At 40.6% G+C, this 14,637-nt stretch overlaps 1 protein-coding gene across 1 annotated transcript in view; it reads left to right on the forward strand.

Annotated features, from left to right (window-relative positions):
• The first annotated feature begins 986 nt into the window (after positions 1-986).
• The window catches only part of EPSTI1 (epithelial stromal interaction 1), a 109,603-nt gene continuing 95,952 nt past the window's right edge, over positions 987-14,637 (forward strand). Inside the window, exon 1 of the mRNA XM_010368069.2 lies at positions 987-1,679. Within this exon, the coding sequence (XP_010366371.1) occupies positions 1,498-1,679 (182 nt within the window). The 5' untranslated portion in view covers positions 987-1,497. The remainder of the gene's footprint in view (positions 1,680-14,637) is intronic.

A 14,637-nucleotide genomic window follows, 5' to 3' on the forward strand; every position in this document is an offset into this window, starting at 1 on the left:
AAAGTACAGGAATTACAGGAGTGAGCCACTGTGCCTGGCCATAAATCTGTTTTAACACACCCTCCTCCAAGTGGTTCTGATGCTTACTGAAATTTGTGAAACTCTGGCCTACTCTACAAAACTCCAATGTCTTAGGATGGCATAGAAACCCTGACTGCCTTTCCTACCATGTTCCTTGTCATTATTTTCTTCTCTCCTATCCCACCCTTGCCCATTCTTCAATTTCATTCTTTCATTAGCTATCAAACCTGCATTTGTCTGTTTGTTCTAAGCACCAATAATAAAAGCAAGACAGTCCAGCTCCTAAGTGCCTTGCTGACCTAGGGCTGGGGTGCTCCAGCCACATGACAAGCCCTGGAATTAAGTACATACCATGTCATTTTAAGTGACGAGCCTCTGCTGTAGCATCTTCTTCCTGGTGAATTCCTATGTCTTTGGTGGCTCATTCTCAAATGTCCCTGTTCCTGAATTACTCAGAGGGCTAATCCCTAGTTTCCCTGTGCCTCCACAGCTGCCTGTCATTTCATTTATCCCAAAGTGGAATTCCCATTTGTTTACCTGTCTACTAGGATACTCCTAGAATGCAGGTAATGTGAGGGAGGAGCCTTCACTCATCTTTGTATAGATGGCATTGTGACCCTAGTGACCAACCCTGGCACACATCAGAACCATCTGGGAGCTTTTCAAAAATATGAATGCCAGAGCTCACCCCTGGACCTACAGAAACTGAGCCTTACAAATCCTTATTTTAAAATGTCCCCACATCACCATTGCACACTGTTCTGCACAGAGCAGGTCTTTTTTTTTTTTTTTTTTTTAACAGTTCTCGATTGTCTAGTCAATTACTTAGCAAGGCTGCCTGGAGAATCACGTCTACCTTAGCTTACTCCTCCAGCTTTGTGGGGTTTTGTTTTCTTTTGATTTCAGTTTCCATTTCCTCTAACTTGAAAGTATGTGCCTTGGTAACAGCCACACCGCAGTCATTACTGATAAAAGGCGACATTTTGTTGAGATGATTTTAGTTATTGACCTAATCTCTGGTATTTTAAGGTTAATATATTTTTTACAGTCTCAAATATCCAGCGGTCCTCAAATTAGAGTTGCCTGTTAAACAGTTTCTCAAGTATCTTTCAGGATTGTAGTCACTTTGCGGGCTAATCGGTCACCAGGTGTCCGTGGCTGATCCCACTTATTCTGATTAACCTCTAAGGTGATTGTGAGACTTTAAACCTTCTCACCTGTAGCCAATCGAGCCAGCTCAAGTCAACCTCCTGGGCTGTGAGCCCGCGATAAGGTCGGAGGGGGCCTCAGTGGAGAATAGATGGGGAAGTTCTCTGGGGCGGGCGCAGTTTGCTGCTGATTCTGAGAAACCGAAACTCAGCTGTTAAAACCGCTGCCTCTGTCTGCACTTTGGAATCCCGTCTGGAGACTTCGCTAAGCGTCCCAGCCGCATCCCTCCCGCAGCGACGGCGGCCCGGGACCCGAGGGCTGTGCACCATGTACACACGCAGTAGAGTGGTGAGCTCCGGGATCGGCGCCTCCCCTGCCTCCCGCCAGGACCCCCGGGACGCTTATGGGCGGCACGGGAAGCTGGGCCCGCTGGAAGACCAGAGACAGGGTTTGCAGGCAGCCCCTGAGAGCCCTTCGCGGGAGAGCGTCGTGCACGCGGGCCAGAGACAGTGAGTATTTTAACAACCTGGCTTCGGGGCGGGAGCCCGGGCCCCAAACATACAAGCACCTTCTTGGTCCTTGGAGTTTGAAGCCACAGGGGCCCAACAACAGGGATTCTGACTGAATGAAAGCTCATTTGCTTAAATGAAAGCATCCATGCCTTGCCTTATAAATAGAGTTTGCTAGTTTGCAGTCCTTTGGTAAATAACCAGCCCGGTTCCTTCTAGGAACGCTACTTTTCTGACTTTTGTGACTGGCTACAGGATTGAAAGACGTGGGTGTGTAGGAACTGCCTAGGCATCCAGTAAGATGTCATTTTCCAGGTATCTCCAGAGCTCATACTCCAACCAGTATGGAAATAACTTTTCCCTTACTGTTTTTTAAAAACTTGGTGCCGGGCCAGGCGCGTTGGCTCAAGCCTGTAATCCCAGCACTTTGCGGGGCCAAGGCAGGCATATCACCTGAGGTCAGGAGTTCAAAACCAGCCTGGCCAACATAGTGAAACCCCGTCTTTACTAAAGATAAAATAATAAACTGGGTGTGATGACACGCGCCTATAGTCCCAGCTACTTGGGAGGTTGAGGTAGGAGAATCGCTTGAACCAGGGAGACGGAGGTTGCAGTGAGCCGAAATCTCACCGTTGCACTCCAGCCTGGGCAAGAGAGCGAGACTCTGTCTCAACACAAAACAAAACAAAAAAACAAAATTTGGTGCCCTAAATGGAATTACTATATCAGACACTAACAGGTAAGGGTCAACAAGAAATGTGATATGGGGTAGAAGATTCAAATTCTGCCTCTAGGTAGGAGCAAGCCTGTGTCCCAACAAGACTCCCAGATAAACTAGCCTCTTACAACCAGAGGAGTGGAGCTGAGTGAGTGAGGAGGTGAGTGACCGTAGTAACTCTTGCCCTGATGTTGATATGTGCTCTATCCAAGAACAGATAGGTAGCATTTATTCCTGGTCTTTGATTCAGGGACTTCAGTGAGTATCCGGGAAACATTTATTATGCAAGTGTCATGAGCCTCTCTTTCCAGCCAAAGGAGTGAACTTCTTTAACTCAGCAGTATGGTTTATCACAACATCACTGCCTTTGAAGTGCTGCCTCTGTGAATTGGAACTGTCCAAATGGTTTTATTTTTAGTGTCTCCTTTTTCATCGACTTCTAGTCCTACGAAAGACAAACCCTGGTTGCTAAGAAACAGTATATAACCTTATGGCCGATAAACAGTAGATTTTCTTTCATCCCTTAGCTTTTAAAAGTACCAGGCCTTTAATATTATTCAGCTTAGGTTTACCCCTAGATGGGGTGGATAATCTGGAAATCAATTAGAGATTGTTGCATTTCTTTCCTCAGGATAATTGGTGTCTTGCCACAATAGAAGCAGCCCATTACTTTCAAGTAACCCGCATATCTACAAGCTATAGTACTTAACAGTAACAAAGGTCACAGACATATGGTCTCATGTCCATGAATAGTTAATGATGAACATGATTTGCATTACTTTTTTCTGTTAAAAAGCATTTATTTTGATATAACCATTTATTTTCAAGCTCATATCATCACATAAGTATTAACTGTTGCATCTATGTTCTTATTTGGTTGTAATTACCCCGGAATATTGCTAGACCAAACTGCTCAGAAACAGGCAGCTTTTGGATGGGTTATGCAGGCCTTAATACCCTGAAGACCTCATTGCACACTATTTTGCAATTCCTAAAAAGATTTTCAAATAAACCATTAAAAAATACCAGGAAGTGTTTAGTTATCTCTCACTGAGTCTTTTTTTTTTTTTTTTTTTTTTCCATCTAAACCAGTTGCAGTAAGTACAGAATTATATATTCCCTTTTAGGGGTTTGATGTCTGAGATCCTGTCGGGACAACTTTGAATTTTTGTTGCATCTCCATTAGTTACTTAGATTCACTTTCTCACTTGTTTCCTTTAATGGAGTTGGAAAACCAAGGAAAATGAATGGCACATATCTCAGTAGAATTAGCTGCCCACCCGCTGCCCCAAAATAAAGAAATCTTTATTTATTTTGGGGATAAAAAATTAGAAACACTTTCTGACTTAAAAAAATAAAGAGGCTGGGCGTGGTGGCTCACGCCTGCCTGTAATCCCAGCACTTTGTGGGCCGAGGCGGGCAGATCACGAGATCAGGAGATCGAGACCATCCTGGCTAACACGATGAAACCCCGTCTCTTCTAAAAATACAAAAAATTAGCTGGGTGTGGTGGTGGGCGCCTGTAGTTCCAGCTACTTGGGAGGCTGAGGCAGGAGAATGGCGTGAACCCAGGAAGTGGAGCTTGCAGTGAGCCAAGATCACGCCACTGGACTCCAGCCTGGGCAACAGAGTGAGACTCTGTCTCAAAAACGAAACAAAACAAAAAAAAAAAGAGAATAGAGTTAAGTGCTTTAATAGTACAGCTTCATTTGTCTACTCATAATGTGAAATTATTTATATGGTAAAAGATTTCTCTTGTTTTGTGTGCATCCTTCCATTAATTTCCTCTTGCAGCCCCAGTGTGGGGATTAGGAATATGGCCTCTGATGCCGGGTAGACCTGGGTTCAGTTCTGATTATGCCATCACTTGCTCTTTGAACATAATCCTTAGCTACTTTATGCCTCAGTTTCCTCATTACTTAATATGAGACAATAACAACTTCATAGGGTTTTAAGTTTTCCACATACACATGTGTAAAACATAACTTTATGCCTGGTAAAGTACTATGCTGTCACCCTTAAGTCAAGTGTTTGTGCCTGGTTAAGAATACACGGAAAAAACACTGGTTTAAAACACCTACTTGTGGTCGGGTGCAGGGGTTCGTGCCTGTGACCTCAGCACTTTGGGAAGCCAATGTGGGAGGATTGCTTTAGTCCAGGAGTAACATAGGGAGGCCCTTGTCTCCAAAAAAAAAAAAATTTTTTTTGAGCACAGTGGCACATACCTGTGTCCCAGCTACTCGAGAGGCTGAGGCAGGAGGATAGCTTGAGCTCAGGAGCTCCAAGACTACAGTGACCTATGATTGTACCACTGTACTCAAGCCTGGGCTGTTAACAGAGTGAGACCCTGTCTCAAATAAATAAATAAATAAACCACCTACTTGCATAGAAACAAAGTATACTAGTAAAAATCTATGGCTATCAATATATTAAATGATTCTGAGTACCTCTGATAGACTCTCAGACAAGATTGAGCTCTTGATGGAATTTGGATTTAAGTTATTACAAGTATTTACTAATTCATACTGGCTTTCCCAATTAGTTTTACTTGGTGATTTTTATCTTGTCTTTACATATCAAAGCTATCTACACAAATTAAAAGAGAAAAAAGCTTACACAAACTTCTAATCCAAAGTAAACCTTTATCCTTCCTCTTAATGTTCTGCTTGTTTGTAAATATTTTACATTATTTATATCACCTCTAGATAAATATAATACAAAGACATGCATTTACCTAGTTTTTATCCAATTCTGGGAAATGAGGTCTTGCCTGTGCTAGTAATATAGGGTTGAGTTCACATTCTTGTACTTGTCCAACCATACCTGGTCCTTTAGCTTGATGCTGTTTGAAGAAAATAAAAAGATATTTTGAAAACGAACCTATAATATGGAGCTTTATTTTACAGTTAACTTGAGCTGAATTTGTATGTAACTTATGTTAATCTTAACATTTTTGTGGCCTACTTTGTATTAGTATTGTAGATATTTCAACATGAGCAGTGATAACCATAGCAGTTATATAGTGCCTAGTATGTAGAAGCACACTATGTATATTGACTCTCAGTCCTCATAACCACCATGGAATGAGAGGATCTCTAGCTTAAAATAACTAATTAAAAACTAGGAACAAATAACTACTCAACAAAAAATAAGCCCTTATGAAGCTTACTGTCTAATTGGTGGGACAGACATTTATTAAAATGTGAATAAATATGTATACTATAAAGCAGGGGTATCCAATCTTTTGGCTTCCTGGGGCCACATTGGAAGAATCATCTTGGGCCCCACATAAAATACACCAACACTAATGATAGCGGATGAGCTTAAAAAAAAAATTGCAAAAAAAAACCCTCCATGTTTTAAGAAAGTTTATAAATTTGTGTTGGGCCACATTCAAAGCCGTCCTGAGCCGCCCGGGCTACATGCACCTTGTGGGCCCTGGGCTGGACAAGCTTGCAAGGAAAGCCAGGGTCTGAGCTGGTCTTGGAAGCAGGAAGATCTTTCCTCAGATGTGACGTTTGAGCTTTGGTCTACAGGATCATTAGGAGTTGCGTGTTGTTTTTTTTTTTCCTGACACCAAATATGTCATTCTAACACCAACTAACTCTGACCCCAACTAGGTGTCCCACAGTTCAGTTCTAACACTACTCAGAGTTAGTGTGGACCCCACAAATTAAGGGCTCAGTCCTGCAAAACTGACCCCCCACTTCAGACTTCAGACACTAGCTGCAAATGGAATCTCCAGGCTACCTGTATGTCTCCCCACCAGACTACAAAGTTGGGGGTTCCCATGCATCTCCCCTTCCCCAGTTTTGATAATTCACTAGAGTGACTCACAAAACTCACAGAAATTACTATATTTATGATTATAGGTTTATCATAAAGGATACAACTCAGTGAAGTGGAAGAGATGCGTAAGGCATCTCTTGGGGGATGAAGGGGTAGGTGGTGGGGTGTGAAGAGTTTCCATACTCTAGGTAGGTACATTGATGTGTTCGCCAACCTGGAAGACCCCCAAACCTTATAGTTCAAGAACTTTTATTGAGACTTTATTACCTAGGCATCATTGAATAAGTCCAGTGGCTATTGGTGATTAAATCTCCAGACCCCTCCTCTCCCCAGAAATTGAGATGGGGCTGAAAGTTTTAACCCTCCAATCTCATAGTTGGTTTTTCTAGCTACCAGTCTTGGTTCTTAAGCTAGCTGTCTAGGGACCTCACCAACAGTCATTAACATACAGTAGACACTTAGCGCTCTGGGAATCCCAAGGGTTTTGGGAACTTGGAACCAGAGACCATGACCAAATATTTATTTTTTATTATATCACAGGAGTTTAAGTGGCCTCTGAACAGTCAGAGAAACTTATTGTTCAGTTTGTCTTCAGAAGAACTTACAGTGGGGAGCATAGTCAGCTGACGGCCCCAGCTGCCACCCTTTTGGATCCGTTATACCTTGCCTGTGAGTGCTGGCTTGTGCCGCACCCGTCCCAGCCAATGACTGAGCATTCCAGGGTGCCAGTGCTGTTGCAGAACTGCCAGGCTTATACACCCTCTGTGCAGCAATAGACCCATACACTGACAATGGCACTTGCAGCAGAGGAAGAGTTTAATCATCGTGACGTTCTCAGTGAAGAAACAGGAGGAATTCTCAAGCCTCAAATTTGTTTCTTCCACGGGTACTGGGCAAGGGTTTTTAAGGGGATTCATGGAGAGTGAGGGGCTAGAAAATCTGGGGTTGTCCGTTGGACAACTCACAGCTGGGCTAGCGAGCAGCAACCGGCTACAAGGAAGTAGACCAAAGGGCAAGCTGGCTTAATGATTGCTGCTGCAAGCCCGGTTGCATTTTATTGTTTTATTTTTCTCTTGCTCAATTTTATACAATTTTCTTGGGATGGTTTTAGTGCTAGCCTATTCCTGGCCCATGTGGGACTCCTCTATTAGCCAACTTTTGCTGGAAGACTCCCCATATTCCTGTCCAAGATTTTCTCAGAACTGTGTAACACTCTGAGGATCTTGCTACTCAATCCTCTTTCCTTCCGTCCTTTCATAGAATGAAAGTTGTCAGACTCAAAATGAGGTCACTTGTGTCAAACATGTGGAGCTGGGGCCATGAAGGGAGGATTCTCACGCACATATGCCTGATAACAAGAACTCTCACAAAAGGCTCTGCAAAAACTACGACTTTGCACAAAAGCTACAACCTTATAAAATACTTCTGCAAGGGCATCTGCCTAGCAACTGTCTGTCCACCCTTGGATTGATTCTACCCTTGTTGATTCTTGTAGCCAAGGATATTTGTCTCAAACAACTTATATCACCCTCCTCACTTTTCCTTTAAAAACCCTGGTCTTCCTTTGCTTTCCTGAATATATCCACTGTATTCCCATTGCAATGCTCAATCCAGAATAAATATAATTTTCTTTAGGAGAGCCTCTCTTGTTGTCTTTTATTTAGGTTTTGGCAATAGGAATCAGACCCGGTCTTGTTCTCAAGGCTTTCCTTGCCTACCCCTGCTCCCCCATTCATCCTTCACAAGCATTCCTCCTTATCCATCTCTTGCATGTCTAACTCTGTCTTGGTGTCAGCTTCTGAAGAACTCAAACTAATACAGTCTCAAACACCCTACTGCAACCTCAACACTTAGACATCTTATTTATGTCTGTTGATGGCATGCTATCTATGCAGATTGGGGAAACCCATTCTTTTTCTCATTTCCTCCTTTAGGGCCCAGAAAACACTTTCCTACTTTCCTTGATCCAATCTCAATGCATTCCACCAGTTTGTTATGCTCGAGGGAAGGAAATAATCTTTGTAATCCTTCTCTTCATCTCCAAACTCTCAAGGGAGATAAAAGGAGAATCAATGATGGTTTGGTAAGAGCAGTTCCTCATAGCCAGTCCTGATTTTTCTCTTTTCTCCTTAAAAAGCATTGTTAAATTTTGTATTCTGTAATTATAACATGGAATACAAGGTGGGATATACAATAATAAAGTCACTAAGTTATAGTGTTAAATTTTTATAAATATCACTATTTAGTGTCTGTTTTCTGAAATCCTGAAGTGTGGTTTCTTATGTCTAAGACAGAACTTAAGTCATTTTGACTCACATTATTTGCATCTGAATAAGCCACATACAATATTCTGAAATTAAGTGCAAGTTTTTACAAACTTATTAGAGCATATTAGAACTGTTTTCACTATTGCTTCCTCACTACAATGTCCATATTTTCAATTTCCTTCTCTATATGATTATAAGAAAATAAAATTCTGCTTATAGATGCTAAGTGGCCTGAATGCATCAGGCTAGTATTCTTCCCTGGAAATGGAGAACTGAATAATGCTGGAGTTCCTTTTAATGTTATGAAATAATAGTACATTGGAAGAGAGTATCTGTGATTGATTGTAATGAGCAATCTTCTTGATGGCTCAATATAGATGGTTATTCATTAGGGGATTATTTAAGTCAATCTTCAGCATGCAGGAAGTTTATAAAGCAACAGATAGTATTTAACTCTTACTAATGACATGTCTCAATGAGCTGGGTAGCTGTCTCAATGATTACCAGATACTAATACTAATACTATTTGACTTATTTTTGAAATGAGAAATGTAATGAAGCATTGGAATCCTGTTGTAGCATGAAGTAAATTTGTTATGACCTGGAATAATTAAACTGGGTACCCCTGAGAGACAAACCAAAATAACATTTAGTAGCTCATGTGTTTTCAATGATTAACCATGTGCTAGACCTTGTGTTAAGTATGTCAGGTACATTATGGAATAGTTTCTTCATGATAAGCCGTTTGCTACCTTAAAGATGAAGAAACTGAGTCTTGAAAATAAAATAATTTTCCAAGATCTCATGGCTTTTTGAGTGACAGAACCAGTATTCAAACCTACGTCTATCTACCAAATTCTGGATCTTGAATATGATGTATAGAGGGAGGATAGATAGAAGGAGTGATAGTGCAGCTAGCTAAGGTCCTATCATCTTTTTTTATTTTTTTTCCTGAGATGGAGTCTTGCTCTGTCACTCAGGCTGGAGTACAATGATGCGGTCTCAGCTCACTGAAAACTCTGCCTCCCGGGTTCAGGCGATTCTCCTGCCTCAGCCTCCTGAGTAGCTGGGATTACAGGTGTCCACCACTGTGCCTGGTTAATTTTTGTATTTTTAGTAGAGACAGGGTTTCACCATGTAGGTCAGGCAGGTCTTGAACTGCTGACCTTGTGATCCACCTGCCTCGGCCTCCTAAAGTGCTGAGATTACAGGTGTGAGCCACTGCGCCCAGCCCTATCATTGTTTTATATTGACTTTAAGAAAAGAGAAGTTCTATAGGCTAAAGGGAGTGATAATATAGAAGCAGTAATGTGACATTTACAGTTGCAGAGAGGGGAAGATTTCTTTCCTTACCTATCCCTAGGTTCATGGCTGATATCCTTATAAAAAAAAGATAGATTAACAAGAGAAAAGCATACCCATTCATGTAATGTAAGTTTTATAGGACAAAGGAGCTTCCAAAAATGAAGATTCAAAGAACCAGGGAAAACTGTGTCTTTTTATGCTTAGGTTTGATGAAGAGTGGATAGTGTATAGAAGTATGATTGGTAAAAAGGTATATGGTCTAATGACATAAACTGGGGAAGCGTAGCAAGGCCTGTTTGTTCAAATTCTTTGTGTCTCTATGTCTCCATTCGTTTCCTATGGGTTTAGGGAGGAGGGAGGATCCCTCTGAAATGAGGATCTTATGACCTACCTTAGAGGAAGGTCAGAGAAATTTTTTATGGCTTGCTTCAGGGGAGAAAGATGGGAGAAGGTGAGAGAGGCCTTCCTGCTTTTGCTGTTTTCTCAAATGCCAAAGTCCAAATTTTGGGATAACATGTCGTGAACCCCACCATAGTTTTAAAATGATTTGAATAGAGAAGTAGTTTGCAGGAGAAAAGTTTCTCTGGGGGTTCCCTTTGTTCTGCTGCTTTTCACAAATGACAGGTGAGCTTGGTAGCCTGGCGTTAGTGTTACTGGCAAGGGGTCCTGATCCGGACCCCAAGAGAAGGTTCTTGGAAGTCACACAAGAAAGAATTCACGGCAAGTCTATAGAGCAAAGTGAAAGCAAGTTTATTAAGAAAGTAAAGGAATAAAGAATGACTACTCCATAGGCAGAGCAGCCCCGAGGCCTGCTGGTTGCCCATTTTTATGGTTATTTCTTAATTTTATGCTAAACAAGGGGTGGGTTATTCATGTTTCTCCTCTTTAGACCATCTAGGGTAACTTCCTGATGTTGCCATGGCATTTGTAAACTGTCATGATGCTGGTGGGAGTGTAGCATTGAGGAAAACCAAAGGTCACACTCGTTGCTGTCTTGGTTTTGGTGGGTTTTAGCTGTCTTTACTGAAACCTGTCTTATCAGCAAGGTCTTTATGACCTGTATCTTGTGCCAACCTCCTATCTCATCCTGTGACTTAGAATGCCTTAACTGTCTGGGAGTGCAGTCCAGCAGGTTTTAGCCTTATTTTACCCAGCCCCTATTCACGATGGAGTCTCTCTGGCTCAAACATCTCTGACATTAGAGCAGTTATCTCACTCTCACTGTGCAACCTCAACAACATAGTAACTTCCAGTGACTTTTTTTCAGACTTCTGATCATAGCCTACAGTGAGCAATTCATTTGACATCATGAGCTAGTACATGACTGAGTATATATTAGTGTATATATAACTAAAATTACACAAAACAATTTTCACCTTTATTATATGTGATGTGCTCTGACCGTTTCTATTCTTGTGCATTAAAAATAAATCCATTGAATTGATTTCATGACCCATTAGAGGATTACCTCCTACAGTTTGAAAAGCACAGTTCTATGCGTGACAGAAGAGAGAGAGTGGATGAAAATTAAAAAAACATTTTGGTTTGATTAGATCAAATTTACATTCCTGTTTGTGCAGGAGGGTAGAAATTATGGTCCTGTATAGAAGAAATTTCCAACTTTTCTGCACTGGATTCCATTCCTCAGTATGGTGTGCATTTGTGGTCTGCCAAGGCTTGGGGAGCAATCATTTTTGTTCAAATACAATATCAAAAATGAATGGGAGTTGCTCAAAAAGTCTTCGACAGCTGGAATGGTGAAACAATAAACCAATAGGATGATGAAAGCTTGAAAACACATAATACCTATAATAATCAGTAGAACCATAGCAGAAATGAGAAAAAAAAGAAACTTAGTTCAATTACACAGTAAGGTTACTTACTTCAAAGTCAGTAGAATGCTGTAAGGTTATACATATTAAGGTTAATTGCGTCTATTCAGAATGTATTTGAATCTGAAACAAAAGCTTAAGAGGAAAGAAAATAATCAAACGGAAATGACTGCATTTGAAGGGTCTATTCTATATCAGAGAATCGGCTGATGATGGCTCCTTTGTTCTGTAATGTTTGTAATTCCCTGGCCCCCACCCCCTGCAAATAGGAAGACATAAAAGGAAATCTGTTCAAGTCCTGTAGAAAAACTGAAGACATTTACCATCATTAAAACTCAAGGGCTAGTATTGCCCAGTGTTTGTTTTACTAGTGAGAGCAGAAACCTATGTTACCTAATCTTGTAAGAAAAGCTGAGCCCCTGCTTTAAGAAATTTTTATATTAAATATTTCTCTATTAAAAATCTTTGGAATATGTTTCTCAGATTATAAAAGTAAAGTCATATCTGCTTGTTATCAAAACTCAAGCATTTCAAAAATAATACAGAATGTGAAAGTCCCCTGCTATTCCGACCCTTAGAAATAAACATTTCAAAGAGTTTAGTGTAAAGACATCTCTGAAGTACAGGTTGCACTCTGTGACTCTTTATTCCAAGTGGACAACCTTAGGGCCATGATGCCTAATATGGTTTGTCTGTGTCCCCACCCAAATCTCACCTTGAATTGCAGCTCCCATAATCGCCATGTATCATGGGAGGGACCCGTGGGAGGTAATTGAATTATGGAGGCTGTTTTTCCTGTGCTGTTCTCTTAAGTGAGTAAGATTCATGAGACCTGATGCTTTTATAAAGGGCAGTTCCTCTGCACGTGCTCTGTTGCCTGCCACCATGTAAGACGTGCCTTTGCTTCTCCTTTGCCTTCCACCATGATTGTGAGGCCTCCCCAGCCATGTGGAACTGTGAGTCTTTTTCTTTATAAATCACCCAGTCTCAGGTATGTCTTTATTAGCAGCATGAGAATGGACTAATACAATGCCCTTTGATTTCTATTGCCAGTGGAAGGTGAACAGATACTCTTTTTCTAATCTTTGTTTTAAACTGTGATTGCACTCCATCATATTTTTTTCACAATGTTTTTCTTTCTTTTTTTTTTTTTTTTTTGAGACGGAGTCTTGCTCTGCTGCCCAGGCTGGAATGCAGTGGCCGGCTCTCAGCTCACTGCAAGCTCCGCCTCCCGGGTTCACGCCATTCTCCTGTCTCAGCCTCCCGAGTAGCTGGGACTACAGGCGCCCGCCTCGTCGCCCGGCTAGTTTTTTGTATTTTTTAGTAGAGACGGGGTTTCACCGTATTAGCCAGGATGGTCTCGATCTCCTGACCTCATGATCCGCCCGTCTCGGCCTCCCAAAGTGCTGGGATTACAGGCTTGAGCCACCGCGCCCGGCCTCACAATGTTTTTCACATTGGCTTATTATTTAGTTGCACAAGGAAACAACCTTTGTTCTCACAGTGGCATCTTGGATAACATGTCCTATCTAGTACTGTTTCTAAAAATGTGTAACCTAATCTAATCGTGAGGAAATAATCATTTCCTTACATCCAAATTGTGAAGCATTCTATAAGAAAAGGTACCTGAACTCTTCAAATATGTCAATCATGAAAGAAAGAAAAAAAAAAAGTCAATGAAATTGTCTGATCTTATAAACACATAGGAGTCTACAAACACATGTCAAACAAAATGTGTAATCCATAACTGGATCTAGGATGAGGTAAAGGTAGGGAAGAATATTAAAATGGAAACAATTTGGAAATGTGAATATAGACTATTAGGCAATATTAATGTTAAATTTTTTGGGTGTGATAATGATATTATGTTTAAGTAGGAGACTGCTTTTGTTTTTAGGAGATACATGCTAAAATATTTAGGGATGATGTGTTATGACCCTGCAGCTTATTTTCATGTGGTTAAAAGAGAAAAAGTAAATGTGGGAAAACATTTAACAATTGGTAAATATAAGTAAATAGTATATGGGTATTCATTTTAATAATATTTACTTGTTAGGCTTAAAATTTCTTAAGGAAATATAATAATTTTAGGTGATATTCTAAAACTTATTGTGCCTCTTGTTATTTTTTTCCTTTTCTCTTTTGGAACCTGGAGAATGTAAAAGAGCTTTTCTTATGAAGCTGTATGCTTAAAATTTGTGCTGTTTTCTGCAGGTACATTATTCTTTAATAAATTAATGAAAAAAGCCTGGGCTCAGAATCATGCTACCATTTACAGGGGAAAAAATATGTACTAATTTTTAAGATGTATTATTTATAAATACTACTTTGTTTCATGCAGTGGTCCTTAGTATTCAAAGGAAAGAATCAGGAACCAGGATACGGTTGTTAAAAGGAAGAGCCAGAAACAGGGATATAAAGAAAGAAACTTAATGATATATATTTGTGAAAGAAGATGCAGCAAAGGGAATCAGTCACAGCATGAAGAAAGGAGATGTCCTAGTGATTCAGGGCTAAGTTTTATTACATCTAAAATAGATGTCATATATGTTATATATAGTTATTATAATTACATACAAAGCAAAAGATGTCCCCTTAGGTATCTTAAGTAAGTACCTATGTCTTTGTTTATTTCTCTCCCATAAAATAAGTCTGAAGGTAGGTGGTCTAGGGCTGATCTAATACAAATAATGGGAAACTATAATAGAATATTTGTTATTTTCTGGCATTGTTCTAAGCACTGTGAAATGAAAAGAAACCTTGGGGTCCCCAAATCACTAAGCTAAAGGGAAAAGTCAAGCCGGGAACTGCTCAGGGCAAACCTGCCTTGCATTCTATGCAAAGTCAGTCCTCTGCTCACTGAGATAAATGTGTATCTGATTGCCTCCTTTGGAGAGGCTAATCAGAAACTCAAAAGAATGCAACTGTTTGTCTCTGTTATGACCTGGAAGCCCCCTGCCTGCTATGAGTTGTCCCATGTTTGCTTCCAGTTGTCCTGCCTTCCTGGACCAAACCAATGCTCATCTTATATATGTTCTTCGATGTCT

The sequence above is a fragment of the Rhinopithecus roxellana genome, chromosome 18 (assembly GCF_007565055.1).
Source record: "Rhinopithecus roxellana isolate Shanxi Qingling chromosome 18, ASM756505v1, whole genome shotgun sequence".
Taxonomy (NCBI): Eukaryota; Metazoa; Chordata; class Mammalia; order Primates; family Cercopithecidae; genus Rhinopithecus; species Rhinopithecus roxellana.